This window comes from Dreissena polymorpha, chromosome 6 (genome assembly GCF_020536995.1).
Source record: "Dreissena polymorpha isolate Duluth1 chromosome 6, UMN_Dpol_1.0, whole genome shotgun sequence".
NCBI classification, from domain to species: domain Eukaryota; kingdom Metazoa; phylum Mollusca; class Bivalvia; order Myida; family Dreissenidae; genus Dreissena; species Dreissena polymorpha.
The window spans coordinates 74,280,655-74,302,363 of record NC_068360.1 but is presented as its reverse complement, the minus strand read 5'-3'; the positions used below and the strand labels follow the sequence as shown (position 1 = coordinate 74,302,363).

At 34.4% G+C, this 21,709-nt stretch overlaps 1 protein-coding gene across 8 annotated transcripts in view; it reads right to left on the bottom strand.

The window, feature by feature from the left end:
- The window catches only part of LOC127836694 (rho guanine nucleotide exchange factor 4-like), a 139,174-nt gene that overhangs the window by 12,571 nt on the left and 104,894 nt on the right, over positions 1-21,709 (bottom strand). For all 8 annotated transcript variants that reach the window (XM_052363384.1, XM_052363385.1, XM_052363386.1 and 5 more), the window contains 7 exons: positions 16,692-16,819; positions 10,496-10,637; positions 7,421-7,563; positions 6,440-6,613; positions 4,864-5,046; positions 3,510-3,686; positions 2,397-2,501 (listed from right to left, as the gene is read on the bottom strand). In XM_052363384.1, the coding sequence (XP_052219344.1) occupies positions 2,397-2,501; positions 3,510-3,686; positions 4,864-5,046; positions 6,440-6,613; positions 7,421-7,563; positions 10,496-10,637; positions 16,692-16,819 (1,052 nt within the window). The remainder of the gene's footprint in view (positions 1-2,396; positions 2,502-3,509; positions 3,687-4,863; positions 5,047-6,439; positions 6,614-7,420; positions 7,564-10,495; positions 10,638-16,691; positions 16,820-21,709) is intronic.

Below are 21,709 nucleotides of genomic sequence, written 5' to 3'. Positions count from 1 at the left end.
CATTGAAGCCGGATTTTTGATTTAAATGACAGGAAAGTACCTTTCGTGTTTTTGTCAATGTAATACTTAAATTACTGAAATATTGTTCAAAGGTCAAAATGAAATGTAAGTACTTTTCAAGGCATGAGCAAACCTTGTGTTATGTTTTGAATGCATGCATATACATGAGAATGAATGACCTTGAAATGACCAGTGGTCATCTAAGTGTGCTTGCAAACCTTCATGTCAAGTTTGAAGACTCTATGTCCAAGCATACCAAAGTTATAACAATTTTAACATTTTAACATTTAAGGTCACAGTGACCTTGACCTTCAAATGAATGACATTGAAATGACCAGTGGTCATCTTCTAGTACTGGCCAATCTTTATTTCAAGTTTGAAGACTCTAGGTACAAGCATACCAAAGTTATAACATGAAATAAGAACTTTAACATTTTTACATTCAAGGTCACAGTGACCTTGACCTTCAAATGAATGACCTTGAAATGTCCAGTGGTTACTTACTAGTTCTGGCCAACCTTCATGTCAAGTTTCAAGACTCTAGGTCCAAGCATACCAAAGTTATAACAACTTTAACATTTTTACATTCAAGGTCACAGTGACCTTGACCTTCAAATGAATGACCTTGAAATGTCCAGTGGTTACTTACTAGTTCTGGCCAACCTTCATGTCAAGTTTCAAGACTCTATGTCCAAGCATACCAAAGTTATAACAATTTTAACATTTTAACATTTAAGGTCACAGTGACCTTGACCTTCAAATGAATGACATTGAAATGACCAGTGGTCATCTTCTAGTACTGGCCAATCTTTATTTCAAGTTTGAAGACTCTAGGTACAAGCATACCAAAGTTATAACATGAAATAAGAACTTTAACATTTTTACATTCAAGGTCACAGTGACCTTGACCTTCAAATGAATGACCTTGAAATGTCCAGTGGTTACTTACTAGTTCTGGCCAACCTTCATGTCAAGTTTCAAGACTCTAGGTCCAAGCATACCAAAGTTATAACAACTTTAACATTTTTACATTCAAGGTCACAGTGACCTTGACCTTCAAATGAATGACCTTGAAATGTCCAGTGGTTACTTACTAGTTCTGGCCAACCTTCATGTCAAGTTTCAAGACTCTAGGTCCAAGCATACCAAAGTTATAACAACTTTAACATTTTTATATTGAAGGTCACAGTGACCTTCACCTTCAAATGAATGACCTTGAAATGACCAGTGGTCATCTGTTAATCCTGGCCAACCTTCATGTCAAGTTTGAAGACTCTAGGTCCAAGCATACCAAAGTTATACCATGAAATAAGAACTTTAACATTTTTACATTCAAGGTCACAGTGACCTTGACCTTCAAATGAATGACCTTGAAATGACCAGTGGTTACTAACTAGTTATGGCCAACCTTCATGTCAAGTTTCAAGACTCTAGGTCCAAGCATACCAAAGTTATAAGAACTTTAACATTTTTTATATTGAAGGTCACAGTGACCTTGACCTTCAAATGAATGACCTTGAAATGACCAGTGGTCATCTGTTAATCCTGGCCAACCTTCATGTCAAGTTTGAAGACTCTAGGTCCAAGCATACCAAAGTTATACCATGAAATAAGAACTTTAACATTTTCGAGCACGCCGCCACCCCCGCCCGCCCCCCCGCCCCGCCCGACAACATCAATCTATAAGCCGAGATTTTTTCGAAAAAAATCCGGCTAAATATTGGCAACAACCAAAAATGACTTATGATCTGTGAACTGTTATTGTGACCTTTGGATTTAAAAACTGTTTCGCAACCAGTTTGCAAACAACAATGGTCTGGAGACAAGTGAGTTGCAATTGAAGCCTTCCTGCTCAGGCAAGATAAAACGAAGAACTGTAAAATCATATATTTGTTGTCATAAAATGTGGTGGTTTTTCAAAAAAAAAAAAAAATTTGTTTGAAAGTTTAATTCAATGATTTCCAATTTTGGGGGAAAATAACATTTGGGTCAGTCATTTTCAGATGCGTTTGATTAAAATGGTCAACCCACAAAATCAACCAAAATAAATGCCCCACAAAATCAACTAAAATTAATGCCCCAAAAAATAAGCCAAAATTAATGCCCCACAAAATCAACCAGAATACATGCCCCACAAAATCAACCAAAATAAATGCCCCACATGATCAACCCAAATAAATGCCCCACAAAATCAAGCAAATTAAATGCCCCACAAAATCAACCAAAATAAATGCTCCACAAAATCAATAAAAATAAATGTCCAGAAAATCAACCAAAATAAATATCCCACAATATCAACCAAAATTAATGCCCCACAAAATCAACCAAAATTAATGTTCCACAAACAATAATGATTTGACAGTAAGACAGTAAGTCGTATAACCTTGCTTTCTCACCTCAAAGAAATGTTTATACTTGGAGTCCCTACACAGCTCTTTGAGCTCTTCACAGGCCGAGGGGTGATTGTTGCAGTAGTCAGAGTAGATCTCAAATCCTCGCTCCTGGAAACACCAATACACAGCCTGACAGATTATGTTTAACAGTCTCTTAAATGGGTTTTCACCTTGAAAGGAATGTTTAGCAATGAAAGATAAAAAAATGTTTTGAATTAGTGTAAATAAAAATGATTACCACACATGAATATTACTTAAATATTAATGTTTTAATAACTTGTTTCAAGTATTATACAAACGATTATTGAAGTTTAAGACAGGAAGTGAAAAAATATTTGTGTAAAACTAGGAAAAACTAAATTCATGAAAAATAATCTGATTTTATTACCAATGTTTCTCAAGATGGCTGGTGGTACAAATAATTCATTCGTGCCATTAACAAAAATAAAGAGCACATACATTTACAAGAATGTGAACATTTTCAGGAACAAAACCAGCAAAAGACAAATGTTGACATAAAAGTCATTAACAAGAGCACCTGGATTTTTTTTTAAATTGAGACTTCCTGTAAATGAAAAATTGGGCAAGAGATCCAATCTGGGCCGACACTTCACACACATGCATTAAGCCCAGAAGATGGCTTATTTATTCTAGTTGTTGGGTAACTTCATAACAATCCAAATAACTCAACCTCCACAAAATTATTTGAATTTTTAACAATTACAAAACAGGAAGTGTCTTCTTACAGAAAAATCAGTTTAGTCGGAAAGTGTCGTCCCTGATTAGCCTGCGCAGACAACACTACGCACGTGCAATAAGCCAAATTTTCCCAGAAAGGGGCTCAAATGTGTCTTGTTCTGAGAAAATTGGGCTTAATTCATGTGCGTAAAGTGTCGTCCCAGATTAGCCTGTGCAGTCCGCACAAGCTAATCAGGGAGGACACTTTCCGCCTAAACTTGATTTTCGGTAAGGAGGGACTTCCTTGAAACTAAGAATACCATAAAAGCGGAAAGTGTCGTCCCTGATTAGCCTGTGCGGACGACACTTTACGCACATGAATTAAGCCCAGTTTTCTCAGAACAAGACACAAAGGTCACTGCAAAGCTCACGACTTACGTTATCCAGAAAGCACTGCCCTATCTCACTGAGGTGTGGACACACGTCTATACAGGTCTCGAGCTGACCCACAAACTTGAGGGCAAACTTGTAGATAGTCTCAATGTTGCCAAATATCAGCTGAATGCGCGCCTCCGGGAACATTTCTGTACGTTTTCGCGCGTGCTGTATGTAGCCCTGCACAAAGAAAACATATTTAAAACCATCGCTCAGTTTCACAATTTCGGGAAAAGGGCCTGGATTATTTGGATTGAGAAATAGATCACGTTCTTTTGACTTAAATTTGGATAGTGGTGTTACCATGTGTGCATTTTTGTCAAAACCATACAGTTAGAATGACCAAATGCATTTTTAAGAAACAAATTTTAACTGCAATTCAAGGCCTTGGTAATATGTAATTGTATTCAAATTAATATAAATCCTTAACAAGAGCTGTCACCATAGGATGACTTATGCCCCCTATAAACGCTTGATAGAAGTTATGAGCATTTTTCGAAACCTAAACGCAAATTTCGAAACCTAAACACGGACCCTAAGTTCAAGGTCAAGGTCACAGGGGTCAAATTTGTGTGCATATGGAAACGCCTTGTCTATATACACATGCAAACCAAATATGAAGATTACATCTCAAGGGACATAGAAGTTATGAGCATTTTTCGAAACCTTAACGCGGACAGACAGACGGACAGTCCGATCACTATATGCCCTTTTACCGGGGGCATAAAAATAATGCCATCGTTACACAGTGAAATCTTTATGCGCGTAAGCTCTTTAAGATAGTTATAAATGTCATGCAAAATATTAAATACCGCTCTATATAAAAAAGGAGAAAGTTACAACTACTCAAAACAATATGCCTTTCCTTAATTTAATTTTTTATTTATTTGTCTAACAATGAAAATTAAGTACACCAATTCCTATACAATTAATATTTAATAAACATCCCAATATAAGAGGTAAGGAAATACTTTCATCCTCAAACTGTTCATTACTTCCACAACATATTTCACATGTTTTACATACTGACATAATGGAAGTGAAAAACTATATGAGCCCTGCTCTGTGAAAACGGGGTTTAACATGTATGCATGTGCGTAAAATGTCTTCTGAGATAAGCCTGTGAAGTCCACACAGGCTAATCAAGGACGACAATTTCTGCCTAAACTGTATTTTCGCTAAGAACAGACTTTCTTTAAACAGAAAATATCATAAAAGCCAAAACTGTCGTCCCTGATTAGCCTTCAGACTGCACAGGCTAATCTGGGACAACACTTAGCGAACATGCGTTTAACCCCTTTTTCACAGAGCACAGCCCATATGTAGAAAGAAATGGACGTGAAAAACTGCTCATTACCTCCACAACATCTTTCAGATGTTTCACATATTCTCGTTCAGCGTTGATTATCTCGTTCACCACATTGGTGCGAGCCTGGTCCTTGTTCATGATGCTGATACGCCGCAGTTTCGGACTGGCCAATAAGGGGGCAGCAAATGAGGTGTCTATGTCATCTTCCATTTGAATTTGATTCACCCGTATCTGCAAAAAATATTATTTAACCATTTACCACTTAGATACGTATTTTGATGCATTGTTAGTCCCTAAGAAAAATATATTTAACTAAATACTTTTCTTACTATATTCAAGTTTTAAAGGCTTAATTTCCAAGCCTTATATACTGATGAGCAGCAAACACCATAAAACCTGAACAGACTGCAAGTTACTCGCAGGCTGTTCTGGTTTTATGCTGGTTGCAAAATCCGTGTTCTCTTTGCTTCCGAGTGGACAAGGGTACAGGAAATTGTTCCAGTTGTATAGAGAATGAATTTGGGACACAACAAAATGTTTACTTAATTATATATGGAATTTTTTCCAATTGTATTGGGGATGCGTCAAGGACCCCTCAAAATGAGTATTCCATCAAAATGCAAATTCATTTTTTTTGTTCACAAGAATATTAAAAACATAAATGTTAAGTTGCATAATAGTTGCTGAACTATTTAATTTTACATGTTTTTCATATTTATTAATTAATACAATAAAAATTTGCATATAGTTTAAATTATATCACTTAAGAATTTTAATTTTTTTTTTAATTGAGAAAATGGACCAAATTTTGCAATGGGAAAGGGTCCTTTTCAGTATATTTATATAATGACACTTTTCAAAACAGCAAAATCTGTGACAAGTCCCTTTAAAATAAAACATCCTTGAATCTGACAATAAAAGTGAGAACAAAATGATGCTGAACCAGTCTTACAGAGCAGCCAGGGCGTTTACTAGCCATTTTGGGAAATAGCTTATTTTCGGAATTGGGAATTTTTGGGCGCAAAAAATTACTAATTTGGGAAAAAGTAATTTAATAATGTTTTTAAAATAAATCAAAGTGTAAGAAAAAAATCATATAAATTATAGATGAATACTTTGTCAGATGTAATCAAAATAAATTTTGATAATCATTAGAAACTTCTGAATTTTCCTTAACAAAACAAAGCACAGAATTATCCTTACCCAGAAAATCATATCATTTCCCCTTCCCTGACAAAGTTGAGAATTTTCCATACCCAGATAAAGCACAGAATTTTTCTTACCAGGTTTAAATTTCCCCTACTCATAAAATCAAATAACTTTCCTTACCCAGACAAAGCACAGAAATATTCTTACCCAGACAAAGCACAGAATTATCCTTACCCAGACAAAGCACATAATTATCCTTACCCAGACAAAGCACAGAATTATCCTTACCCAGACAAAGCACAGAATTATCCTTACCCAGACAAAGCACAGAATTATCCTTACCCAGACAAAGCACAGAATTATCCTTACCCAGAGAAAGCACATAATATTTCATACCCGCATAGATCCTTAAGACTAGTTTTCCCAAAATGTTTCTAACCCAGACAATGCTTTGGGGAACCAGAAATTTCCTTACCCGTACAAACGCAGCCGGAAACCAGCCCTCCCGGTCCTCTATGACCCCGTACCACCAGTCCCTGTCAGCCATGTCGACAACCTCAATGAGGTCTTGGGCCCGAAACACGAGCTCCTCCTGGTCCATGGTGATGTGGTCCCACAAGGCCTCTGCGTACGTCAGGGCGTCTTCATACTTGAATAATTAATATTTCATAATATATATATAATATGATCGCAAAACAAGAGCTGATCCAAACAGTGACCTCTCTGTCTATATGCGGACACCATATCCACTAGCATTCAGATAGCATTTGATAACAAGACTATTGCCAAGCAATATATGTCCTCTACCGGTTCCACCATTGTCAGATATTTTTTTTACAAATATTTGTTGCCATAGAAACCAGAATGTTTAACATAGGAACAAAATGAAATGACGTGCAAAATGTCCATATTGCCATCAAGTTTCATGAAAAAATATTAAGAACTTTAAAAGTTTTCGCAGGATCTAGAAAAGTGTGACAGACAGCCTCACAGACAGAGCGCAAACCATAAGTTCCCTCCGGTGAAACCGGTAGGGGACAATAAAGAAGAGGTCAAGCCTTTAGGTTTAAGTGCAGATTCCAGTTTTTATAGCACATCTAATGTTAAGCTTAACATAACTTCATTCCCATTTTTTAAAAGGTTATTCTTTCCAAGCTACATATAAATCAATAATTCAAATAACAGGTCTGTATTGAATAGATGATGCTTAGTTGATAATAAACGACCTCTTTGCAGAACTGCATTTACATACGGAAGAAAAATTTGAAGAGAATGACAACTAAGGAAGAAAATGCCGGCGCAAATGACAACTTAAAAGATTTTATGGCGAAGACAATAAATTACATGATATTTCTGGACTTCAACACCAGTGAAAGATCAAGAAGTATACATTATTTGATAAATCAGCTTAATGATATTTTTGAAGGGTGATTTCTTCATATTAGTGGATTCTAACCTCATCCAGTCCTGTAAGTTGACTGGTTGATGATCGTACACTCAGACTCTTGCCTTGTAGACTGGTTTGGTCGAATGAAAGATCCGAGTCGCCTGAAAGACTGTCATTGTCGTTGTGTTTGGACAGGTTGTCCATGTGGAAATCTGAAAAATGCAGACTGGTCTATTATAATAGTTTTCTATGTGGAAATTTGAAACATTCGGACTGGTTTATTATAAAGGTCACAAGTACCCTGGCTGCAACCGATTTGTCATCCATGTTCAATGGCAAATAACACAGACATTTTGTTTATCGAGCCCCATTTCAACAAAGCTTTGTCAAAATTACTTTGTAAATGTATTTAGGCATTGCTTCCTGTCACAACTTCTGTACTACCATTCAGTTCTATCTCAAATATGCAATCAGAGATTGTTTCCAATTATATTAGCCTTTTTCAAATAATTATCAGTATTAGCAACAAGTCTTTCTTATGCTATTAAATAGGATTATTTACCACAAAATATTCAGTTTAGTCTACTAAATCTTTTTTTTGTTCATTTGGCAATGATCATGTTAAATAATTAACCCTTTACCAGTTAGATACGTATTTTAATGCATTTGTAGTCCCTTTGAAAGTAAACTTTAATGAAAGACCTTTCTCAATATATTAAAGTTTAAAAGGCTTCATTTCCAACCCTAAGATACTGATGAGCAGCAAACAGCATAAATCCTGTACTTCCTTGAAATATCTTCCTTTAAACGCAGGAATGTAAAACAATTATTATTAAAATTTAAAGATACCCAGCACTGCTGAATGTCTCATCTAAAATACACTGAATGGTATGGAACATTTTGAAACAAGAAACCGTCGGAGACTGGTGATGCTCCCCAAAGTTTTTTTTTGTCACAATATTGCACTATATATTCAGATAAAGGGAAATGTCTTGAGGGCACAGTAGTTTGGGGGACAAGAATTTTTTTATAAAGAATTTCAAAGGGCCATAACTCTGTGAAAAATCATCCAACCAGAACCCGCTGATAATATGTACATCTCCTCTTGGTAGTGAAGCTTCTCATAAAGTTTCATTGAATTCCCGTCATTAGTTGCTGAGAAATAGTCCGGACAAAAATTTTGCACAGATGGACGGACGGACAGACGAAGCGGCGACTATATGCTCCCCCCAAAATAAATTTTGGGGGAGCATAAAAAGATAATTGTCAACAAGAGATGTGTTTGTCAGAAACACAATGCTCCCTACTGCGCCACTTTGAAGCCGAATATTCGACCTTTGACCTTGAAGGATGAACTTGACCTTTCACCACTCAAAATGTGCAGCTCCATGAGATACACATGCATGCCAAAAATCAAGTTGCTACATTTTTTGTATCTTCAATTTTGCAAAAGTTATGGGCAATGTTAAAGTTTTTGGACAGACGGACAGACTGACAGACAGTTCAACTGCTATATGCCACCCTACTAGGGGCATAAAAACAAGACATTGGCCAAATATCATTTGATACTTGTCAAATTTTATTTAGTGAAATAATATGCCTGGCCATTTTTTCAATACTTCTCATCCCAATCCAGTAGTTGTATTTTTTTTATAGATATTTCTGTATAGGTTTAAAAAGAGCACCATCAGGACAGATATTAGGAGAAACAGTCAAATATTTTTTGAAAACTATGATAATTTTTCATGAATAAGATTATGACTATTAAAACAAGAAACGGTGACGTTGTCAATGTTCCAACGGGATTATGCTCAAATCAGCAATGGAATGAATAGAGTGTATTCATGCGGGTCTGCTGGTACAATGTAAAGGTGAAAAGCTGGGTAAACCCTTTCCCACTTAGATGCTAAGTGAAAATGGCTATGTGCAAACAGCATTAAACCAGAACAGCCTGCAAGTTACTTGCAACCTGTTCAGGTTTAATGCTGTTTGCTGCTCATCAGTATCTAAGGGTAGGAAATGAAGCCTTGAAAACTTGAATTTGGGAAGAAAGGTCTTTAATTTAATTTAACTTTCTCTGGGACTACAAATGCGTTAAAATGCATATCTTAGTGGTAAAGGCTTAAACAGCTACACTGATAACGAATTGAAATACAACTTACCAGTTCTGATCAGCATTGGGTTTATATTTGCATCATATCCATTCAAATCCTTCATTCATTCATCAAATCTACCAAATTTGTTCAATCCAAACAGTCCCACCAATCACAGCTTCTATTACAAATTTCCAACAAAGCTTGTTTTAAATGATCTTTTAAATGTAATTAAACAGTGTCCCCTGTCACAACAAATACCTACAGATATATCTCAATTACGTAATCAGGGTTTGGTCTTAATCAGTATGTAATACCAAATCAAATTTAATCAAATAATTATCAGTGATAGCAGTTGGGCAAGGTTATAAATAGGATGAATAAACACTAATCAGTAAGCTTCCTTATTAAATCTAAGTCTAATCAATCATGTGTTGTTTTGGCACTTATCATTTTCAATTATTAAGTAAACATGCCAAATATTGAGCAGTCTGTAACTAAAATATTTGTACTGACATTCTTTTAAGCTCCTAATACTTCCTTGAAATAGCTTCCTTTTCATTATAAATTAAATTTGTTGATACCCTGCACTGTCAAATTTAGAATTTAAGATACACAGATGATTTGGAAATTTAAATAAACAACAGATCTTTTGTTTAAACTAGACATTAACCAGATATTTCTGCTACTTTTCACATTTTATTTGGTGAAATAATTTATACGGCCATTTTTTCAATACTTCTGATCACCAAGTCTTAAGTTATAAGTTACAAAGATACAATATAAGCATGCAAAGTACAGTGTTAACAGCTAATATCATTGATCTTCATCTTGCATAGGAAAAGACTTGCCTATTTTTCTTGAAATTTAACAATTGTAAACCAAAAAATTACACACTTTAAAAAAATTTGAGACTCGATCTTTCACAACTTAAAAACTTTTGCCACTCATTTTATCACAATTTTGACAAGTTTGCAACTCATCAAAAAGAAAAGTAAGGGGTCAAAGGCCACTTCACAACAACAAGGAAAAAACCTTGAAATAAGCATACCTAATAAATGATGCATTTTGCGTCGCTTGTGCAGCTTGTCGAGGCACTCTGGCATGCTACTGGAACGCACCAGGGCAGGCTGCTTCTGCAGTTTCTGTGGCGACCGCTGCAGACGAGATTTGATTGGATGAGGCGTTGACATCTAAAATGAAAGAAGATATTTGATTGGTTGAAGTGTGGACATCTGAAATGCAAGAGGGGATTCGATTCGATGAGGTATCAACATCAGAAATGAAAGAAGATATTGGATTGAAAGAGGTGTCAACACATCGATTATGAAAGGAGAGAATTGATTGGTTGAAGCGTCAACATATAACATATAACAAATAACATATTTTATGTAAGCTGTAAGTGAGCTATTAACCTGTTCTTTAATTGATAGTTTTTCGCTCAGCCTTAGATTAAATTAATTGTATTTCAAAAAGACTGACATTAAGCCCTAGTATTATGAACATTTTCGATTTTTTTTTTGCTGAACTAAGAAGGTGATATTTGATTACCCAATCTGCTTATGACAGACTGTCTGTCAGCTCACGAGCAATCCCAAATCTTGGATTTAAGAATATGAACAAATTCCTCCTAAAACACTTGGTTGAGTTTGACTAAAGCCTCAAAACAGCTTTTATTAACACCAAATTGAACATGATGGTCAAACAAATGTCAAACATTAAGAAAAAAAACCTAAAAAGTTTAGTAAGAATATTGACTAACATATATTAGCCAATACCTTATGAACAAGCAAATTCGTTGAATTGATATTCCCCGCAAATATGCTTCTGGACACTCATACCAAGTTTCAATGAAATCCGCCAAAGCACTTCCAAGATATGGCTCAGGACACACAAAAAAGCATTTTTTCAAGACACAAAGGGCTATAACTCTGTTATTAACAGATGGTGTACAATGCCATTTGGCGTGCATCATCCTATTATTAATATATATATACTCATACCAAGCTTCAATGAAATCCGCCAAAGCACTTCCGAGATATGGCTTCGAACGGACGGAAGGACGGACAAAGCCAAAACAATATCCCTCCGCCTATTAACCATATTGACAATGGTTAATAAACCATTGTCAATATGCTGCTGCTAAAAAAAAATTCATGATGAAAATTTTCTTATATGCAATACAAAATTACAAAGAAACATTTTTGATTAACTTATTTCAATAAAACAACTTTTTTTTTCAATATATAATTTCAATTTCAATTTGTTCCCATTCATATTTGGTGGTAAACTTTTTCCATTTTATAATATACATCTATATATATATATATGTATATATATATATATATATTTCCAGTTTATAATTCAAATTTGGCTCAATTGCAGTATGCATATAATTAAAATCACAAAGCATCCTGAGCAGTGGCAACAACTTATCTATACATCCAATATTTTCCAAACTACATATTAACAATTACCCGAGCGCATAATGCTTTCTTTCCATTTGTCTTTTTATCATCTAATTTTAAAATAATGTCACTAAATTTGCATATCATTCTTATATTCTACGCTTTTTCAATAAAAGTGACTTTTAATCCACACAACCACCAAGCGATCACCAAGATGAAAAATAGAATGGATAAAATCTTATGATTGACTTTCAAGTATCCACTTTCTAGGAAGTAATTTCACCAATTGTCAATCTCACTTTGACTTTCATTAATACTTTCATTAATACTTGACATAAATACAACAATAACAATTTGATCAAACGTTAAAGCAGTTGTTACACGCAATTAGTGCTAATGAACATGTTCTACTGCCCATAATTACATTACCTTTCAGTAAAAAGCAATACAAAAAATATTTGTTAATATTTTAATCTCAGTAAAATTCAAATTTAAGAGACTTTTATAAACACAGTGTGGTTATTAATTTACACTCACTCTGAAGAAATTTGATAAACCTGTTGACATGTTTCATAGATAACATATCAAACATGATAAATGATGTTTACAAAAAAGTTCATACTTAAATTGAAAATTTTAATCAGATAACACTGAAAATCCTTTTTGTTAAAGTATTTATATTTTTTATCTATGAATATTGATAATGCAAGGAATATTTACAAGGTGCATAATAATGATAACAATGCTAATAATAATCATCATATAACAAGCAAGAAGAAAAAGGAAAACAGAACTAATACAATATTCATAATGTCAACAATAATAATCATCATATTAAAGTGAACAATTAATAAATAAATCTTACAGAAAAGTATTATCTAAATACATTGGTTTTATGAATCTTAACCCTTTGCATGCTGGGAAATTTGTTGTCCGCTAATATGTCGTCTGCTGAATTTCTAAAATTAGCATTTTCTTCGATTTTTTTCCAAGAATATTATCAGAATTGCAAACAGTTTGGATCCTGATGAGACGCCACGTTCTGTGGTGTCTCATCTGGATCCAAACTGTTTGCAAAGGCCTTCAAAATTCGGTTCCCGCACTGAAAGGGTTAATAAAGAATGTATTTCCTTCAACCAAAAATTAACATTGTGAAGGTAGCTTTAAAACTCCACAATTAGTCAAACTAATTGTTGACTATAAGTTGAGATCAATGGGGTCTATAACTCACGCACAAACACGCTCCCACTACTTTAGTCAACAAAACATGACGTAAACAAACCCTTCCAGAGAGTGATTGACTTACAGAGGTTGTCATAGTTCACCAATAACAATTTTGGACACATGCAGAGCTATTTTATATTTGTTTCAGGTTCATTTTCAGCTGTCCATGTAAGACATTTCCTAGGAAAACTGGGCTTAATACATTTGCGTTAGTGTCTTTCAACTTTAACAGGATTTTTACTTAGGCCAAAAAAAAAATAGGTCGGTTTCCGGTCGCCCGACTGTGTCTTCCGAATCGGCGCCGACCCTTAACTTTTTATTGGGGTGCCGAAAAAAAAAAAAAATTTGTACTTGTTTTAAACAAGTTAATGAAATTTTATTAATACATTCTGCAATAAATATGGAAAAAAGCAAACAAAGCAAATATTATACATATATTTATCAATATAAGATGTAATATCAAGCAAACAACACATATATATATATACATGTATTTCTTCTTATAAGCTTTAGTAGTCTTGGTGATCCATTCTAGTACCCGAAAGAAAAAAAAAAAAAAAAAAAAAAAAAAAAACTACCTACCGACCCTGTTTTTTTTCCAAGGAGACCGGAAACGGTCCTTTTTTTTTTCTTGGCCTTAGAAGTAAACAAAAAATACCAAAAAAGAAGAGGGTGTATTCCCTTATAAGCCTGCGCAGACTGCACAGGCTAATTGGGGACAACAATATGGCAAATGCAGTAAGCCCAGTTTTCCTCCAATGCTGCTCATTTAATCTTTGCACCAACAATTTTATTTTTTTCAATAAAAAAAAATTTGGAATTACCATTCTTTTATTTTGTACTAATAAATATGTTTTAATATGTTATGGTTTACTCACTGATAACATATCTAGGGTTGCGTTCAAAAGTGTTGTATGTGCTTTACATTTCAAGATGAGATACCTCAGTCTAACACTAAACCCTGGATACTCAATACCAACATACATCTTCCTGAATAATCTTCAGAGCACAAAAACTAACTTAAGTTGAAATACAAACAAATTAAATTTTAAAGAAACAATTGTATGCAAAATCTTAAAAGGAATTTGGCAGCTTTTGAAAGCTACTGTAAGATACTGATATTGAGTTGAAAAAGGATATGGGCCGTGCCCTGTGAAAAAGGCGTTTAATGCATGTGTGCAAATTGTTGTCCCAGATTAGCCTGTGCAGTCCACACAGGCTAATCAGGGACGAAACTTTACGCATTTTAAGATATTTTTAGTTTAAAGAAAGTCTCTTCTTAGCGCATAATCAAATTTAGGCGGACAGTGTCGGCCCTTAGGACTGCTAATCTGGGACGACACTTTACACACATGCATTAGCTCTTTTAGTGCTGGAACCGAATTTTAAAGGCCTTTGCAAACAGTTTGGATCCAGATGAGACGCCACAAAACGTGGCGTCTCATCAGGATCCAAACTGTTTGCTATTCTGATAGTATTCTTTGAAAAAAAATGAAGAAAATGCTAATTTTAGACATTCAGCAGACGACATGTTAGCGGACGACAAATTTCCCAGCATGCAAAGGGTTAAACCCCCTTTTCTCAGAGCACGGCTAACATGTTTATATTCAAGTGTTAAACTAACATTTGAACAGACAACCTAACACATGCCACTAAGGAAGTCTTAACAGAAGATTAACAACCCAATGTTATTGTCCTTAAACATAAGTATGGGGCCAATTAACTGACTAAAATAATAGAGTGTACCAATGGAGGTATAAATGATAGCAGGGTATTAATATTACAGTGGGGGGTTGTGTCAAAAGCGGTTAAAGCATAATTGTTTTTTGCAATTCTTATTTGTGACAGGAATTTGTAAATATAACAGATCGTGGGAAGATCTAGAATTTATTTAGAAGTTTTTTTGGTTAAAATGAAATTGATACTTCAAAGTGTTATTTAAATTTAAATTAAATCGAGTGCAAAAGTACAGAATGACAATGAGTTGTTACATTTATGTTAATCATGAATTCAATGAGCGATGAACAAATCATTAAGTTATGGATATGATCTTATTAAATAAAGCATTAACAAGCAAATTCATTGAATTGATATCCCCCTGCCTTCACCTTATTAATATCTATACACCTATTCAGTTTTAGTCTTATATAGTTTCTGAGATATAGACCAACAAATTTTGTGACAGACGGACGGACAGACTAATGGAAGAAGCCGAAACTATATCCCTCCGCATTTGGCGGAGGATAATTATGAACAAATGTTTAAATCTTCAATGTATACTAAGTTAAACTTGGTTGCTTGGAAGCAATTATTATTTAAAAAGCGGCCATCTTTCCCGTTACAGCCATTTCTAATTGTTAATGATTAATTTGAAAAGTCCTTCTTTTATGTAGATATGCTTGTATTTTCAGTCATTACCCTTATCTTCTACAGCCATTTTTATAATAACTGACTTATTCGAAAAGTTCTCGCATGTATATAAAGATGTTTGTTTTTCCGGTCCTTACCAAACTTTGACTGTGGAGCGCATTCTGAGTCCAATACTTGTACAATGGGCTTAGGACTCTTTGCAATTTTTAAATATTTCATTTTCACACTTTGGCACTCATTGATTTATGATGTAGGTTAACCATTTACCACTTAGATACGCATTTTCACACATTGGCACTCATTGATTTATGAATGTAGGTTAACCATTTACCACTTAGATACGCATTTTCACACATTGGCACTCATTGATTTATGAATGTAGGTTAACCATTTACCACTTAGATACGCATTTTCACACATTGGCACTCATTGATTTATGAATGTAGGTTAACCATTTACCACTTAGATACGCATTTTCACAAATTGGCACTCATTGATTTATGAATGTAGGTTAACCATTTACCACTTAGATACGCATTTTCACACATTGGCACTCATTGATTTATGAATGTAGGTTAACCATTTACCACTTAGATACGCATTTTCACACATTGGCACTCATTGATTTATGAATGTAGGTTAACCATTTACCACTTAGATACGCATTTTCACACATTGGCACTCATTGATTTATGAATGTAGGTTAACCATTTACCACTTAGATACGCATTTTCACACATTGGCACTCATTGATTTATGAATGTAGGTTAACCATTTACCACTTAGATACGCATTTTCACACATTGGCACTCATTGATTTATGAATGTAGGTTAACCATTTACCACTTAGATACGCATTTTCACACATTGGCACTCATTGATTTATGAATGTAGGTTAACCATTTACCACTTAGATACGCATTTTCACACATTGGCACTCATTGATTTATGAATGTAGGTTAACCATTTACCACTTAGATACGCATTTTCACACATTTGAAGTCCCTTATAAAGTCAAATTAAATAAAAGACCTTTCTTATGAGATGCAAGTTTTTAATGCTTCATCTCCAAACATTTAGATACTGATGAGCAGCAAACGGCATAAACCTGATTAGACTGCGAGTTACTCGCAGGCTGTTCTGGTTTTATGCTGTTTGCACATAGCCATTTTCACTTTGCTTCTAAATGGGAAAGGGTTAAATAGGACCAATTGCTTGGAAAATGTAAATGAAACAGGGCCTTACCCGTCGGTTTTTCTGCCTGTCGATGTCACGCCGCCTCATCTCATAGAGATTGCGCAGGCTGCCATAGGGCTGCAGGTTAATTTCACTGCCTAACGCGCGTAACCGCTCGAACAGGCACGAACTTCCCTCTGAAACCAAAAGGTTTAGCTCTGAGCCTTGCCATGCGAAAACGGGGTTTAATGCATTTGTTAAAAGTATCGTCCCAGATTAGCCTTGACAGATAGCGGCGTTACTTTACGCTTTTAAGAAATTTTTTTGTTTAAAGGAAGTATCTTCTTAGTGAAAATCCAGAAATCCAGTTAAAACAGAAAATGTCATCCCTGAATAGCCTGTGCACACTGCACAGGCTAATCTGGGACGACATCTTACGCACATGCATTAATACCCATTTTCACAGAGCGCAGTTCATGGATAAAAAACACCAAAACACCACACTCCACTCAGGCGTCACCATCATGTGACCAGTATCGACGTGTGTTGGTCTGGAATTATCTTTTTATTTTTTAATGGTTACTAATAAGGCATCTGGTTGCATTATTAATATTAATCTAAAATCAATCCTTAGGCCTAGTTAAGCAGAATGGCCGTGCAAACTATTTGTTACATTTCCTTCATTGAGGAGATTATTGTACAAGTTGTTAATATGAGAAAGTATTAAATAACACGTAGGGGGTATATGTAATAACAGCTGATAACATCATCATCATGCGCATTATCATCACTAATCTGTTTCAAATCAACATATTCCTCATCATAATCATCATCATCATCATCATCATCATCATCATCATCATCATCATCATCATCATCATCAACAATATATTTACATGTTAGTATAATATGATGTAATATATGTGAACATGAGTACATAAAAAAACGAGTAAAGAATAACAACATCTACTCTGAAGAACGAGTCAATATATTATTTTTATATATGCCATGCAAATGATAACTATAGCTAAAACTGATAACAGAAAACAATAATGAGAAACTACTAAACCGCAACTTAAGATAAAAATAAGCAATTTTCAAAACAACAAGATGTGTTTGTGAAACACAATGTCCCCCTATATGACGTTTGACCTTGAAGGATGACCTTGACCACCACTCAAAATGTCAAAATGTGCAGGTCCATGAGATACACATGCATTTCAAATATAAAATTGAAAGCTTCAATATTGCAGAAGTGACATTACATGAGCAATTTTGACCCATATATTTGACCTTGAAGGATGACCTTGACCTTTCACCACTCAAAATGTGCAGCTCCATGAGATACACATGCATGCCAAATATCAAGTTGCTATCTTCAATATTGCAAAAGCATTCATAAAATAAGCGATTTGGGCCACATATATTTGACCTCTGACCTTGAAGGATGACCTTGACCTTTCACCACTCAAAATGTGCAGCTCCATGAGATACACATGCATGCCAAATATCAAGTTGCTTTCTTCAATATTGCAAAAGTACTCATAAAATGAGCGATTTAGCCACATATATTTGACATCTGACCTTGAAGGATGACCTTGACCTTTCACCACTCAAAATGTGCAGCTCCATGAGATACACATGCATGCCAAATATCAAGTTGCTATCTTGTATATTGAAATACTGCAAAAGTGTACATTAAATGAGCGATTTTGACCCATATATTTGACCTTTGACCTTGAAGGATGACCTTGACCTTTCACCACACAAAATGTGCAGCTCCATGAGATACATATGCTTGCCAAATATCAAGTTGCTATCTTCAATATTGCAAAAGTTATTGCAAATGTTAAAGTTGGCGCAAACCAACCAACCAAAAGACCAACCAACAGACAGGGCAAAAACAATATGTCCCCCACTACTATAGTGGGGGACATAAAAAGTTTAATAATGTGTCAAGAATTTTTAATGTGAAATGATTTTATGCCATGTTTATTTTCTTAATAAAGGTATAACCTTTATATTTTGGTTGTTATAATATTAATCATATAACCTCCCTGTCCACTTTTTTTGTAACAAGGCTGCATACATGTCCAAAATTGTTAATTTACTGCACTAGTAACTGTTTTGAACAAGATGTCACTTTGAGCAATTATTTGCATATAACTGTTAAGAAAAAACACAAAATTCCAATTTAGTGATTTGTAACCTTAGAAGCATCGTCTAAGTGTCTGAGGTAGCATTGGATACAAACCATTCTCACATAAAAAAATTATCACTTCCTGATCTAAACAAAGTCAGCCTATCAGCATATTATGACAGGCTTTAAAACATAAGGAATTAATAACTTGTTTTTCATTGCGAAGTTGGAGTATGTGTTATATAAAGGTTTTGAATACATTTGTTGTTTTTAGGTTTTGAATACATTTTTCTTCTGTTTTTTAAAAGCAAACCTTTCTGACATGAAAATGTACATAATTTAAAGTAGAAATTATTCAAGTTATGACCCTTGCTCCTTTATATTGTCAGGAATGACAACAAGAACTAACAAAATATTGATATGTTTAAGACCAATTCTTAACTGTTTCAATAACTTGTATTTGACAATCATGTCTAGAAAGGACAACAGTGTTAAAGGCCCATAAACACTCAAAATTGGCTTCGGAAGCACACATAGTTCTCATTAATACGCTGCCCGAGGCGAGTCTTGCGTTATCAAGTAAATGTTAGGATATCGTGGCGGGAAATTAATATGGAATATAAAGTCGCACAAAAAATAAAAACAAGCATTTTGTATCTTGTTAAATCTATGTTACCATACCTCATCTAGCGTTCAATTTTTTGGCTATTGCTTTACGGAACACTGATTTGTTATGGGTTAACTTTATTTTACAAAATATTTTGCAAAATATAAGTTGCTTTTGAGTATTTATGTTACTTTAATACAAGATTATGTTTTTATACAACAGACAGATTTACAACCAAAAATGCACTTCTGGTAAAGAGGATATTGCCAAATAGGAAACATGTAGTTTTTTTCACATTACAACTTTGTTGTGAGGGGTGGATTAAAATATGGATATATGAGTAGACAGGCAGTGGCTATATGTGTAACTGAAATGAAACCCAAAATTAATCATAATTAGTTATGCATAATAGAAATGTAGATTAATACAGTAAATAAGTAACTACTTCATTTGGAAATCAATTATTTATTGACACTTAAAATACACAACTACAGTCGAAACTGACCTAACGGCCACCTGAATTTACCAGTCACCTGCAGACAACGGTCAGTCTGGAATCCCGCCGACGAAAAACACTCTAAATTACACTTGAATTCAACGGCCACCTGTCCATAACGGCCAACGGCCACTACATTCCACTCCGAAATTCATGTTTGACCTGAAATCAACGGTCACGCGTCAGTCGTCTCGAGTCGTCTCGAGTAGCGAAAATTAAAAACACAGCACATCATGTGTCCGTCTATTTTGCGGTAAAAGCGTCTGATAGCGGTAATTGTCTTTGATACTATAAAAGCGGCCCGCTGCGAGTAAACAAACAATTTGTGCATCCATGACCGGTATGTAAAATTGTTTCACCATTATAATTGAATTTTCATTTTAATTGCATTAAAAGACCAATTGTCTGCAACTCATTTTGCTACCAGTTGTTTATTAAAAATATATTTTATATTCGTTATTTTACATGACTAACCCACTCCTCTAAGCCGAAATGATCCGTAAAACAAAATTGTGTCTATGTGTCGTATGAACGAATCTGCACTTAAACTAAATTTAGGTTCACATCGTACATGCATGATCAGTTGTTTAACGAAAAGACGGTTGATATTCAAATGCATTTTTTTCTCTCTCCGGGATATTGTTTTAGTATGTTGATGCTGAATTAACAAATATAAGTTTACATTGTATATGAAGTGAAAATACCAAAAATAAACAACGGTTGCAATAGCCAGCTATAAACTGTTAGATGCCCATAATATCACTTTAAACAGGTGACATTAACAATAACAATGTTTATTAATAGCAATTATCGTCTGCATGCATAACGCATTAGCGCGTGACAAAGTCAATTGGTCTGTATCGCTGATTAAGTGTTAAAACAACATTAAGCTGGCGAGTGTTTTGATAAGAAGGCGATAAGAGGATTAGTGATTAGCTTTTATGGCAAAACATGGACTGATTTGCAACATTTAAAGCGTCTGAAAGAGGTAATTGTCTATGATATTATAAAAGCGGCCCGCTGCGAGTAAACAAATTATAAGGTGTTGAGAAGGTTTCTTTTCAGGGGATAATTGTGGGTGTATATTCTAAAGAAAATTTATCAGAGTTATTAAATTTATTACTTGTTGAAAGTAATTATCGCGAAATTAAATGACCGCTATTTCTTTGAATTAGAACAGTACAATTACACCGTACTATCGGTTTATGACACCGAATCCGCTTTTTAGACTTTTACGGACGTTATTTACTGAATGAATGAGATGCATGAGAAAACAATTATACCAGCGTTGATAAAGTCATTGTTTAATTTAACATTATGAAATAAAATCAATCTAAAAGATATTATTCTCTATTATTCAATATGCACGCGTAAGTTAATGCTGTTATTATGCTTTGTTAATGCAATGAGCATTTGTTTTACACTGTAATACGCAAACGACTGGGTGGGGTAACGACGTAGTAATACTACCAACTGGCCAACCTTCTTAAAATTGTGATCCGAATTCAACGGTCACCTGTGGACAACGGTCATTTTGATCATTTCCCTTGACTGACCGCTGAATTCAGGTTTGACTGTATACTCTTTAAAATAAAATAATTTATTAAATGGAAATGATAAAGTTAATTTCAAACATATTGCAATTTAAAAATTGGTGAATTTTTTATTTATCAAAGCAGAATGCTATTTCTAGCAGGTAATTCAAAGAAAAATGATGTATAATTAGCTGTGTCAAATCCTATTTTGTTGTAACAATAGTATCACTGTGTTTTATTAATTTCCAAATGAACTTCAACACAAAAGGAGCATTCATAATGAACAACATGTAACAGAAGAAAACTTAA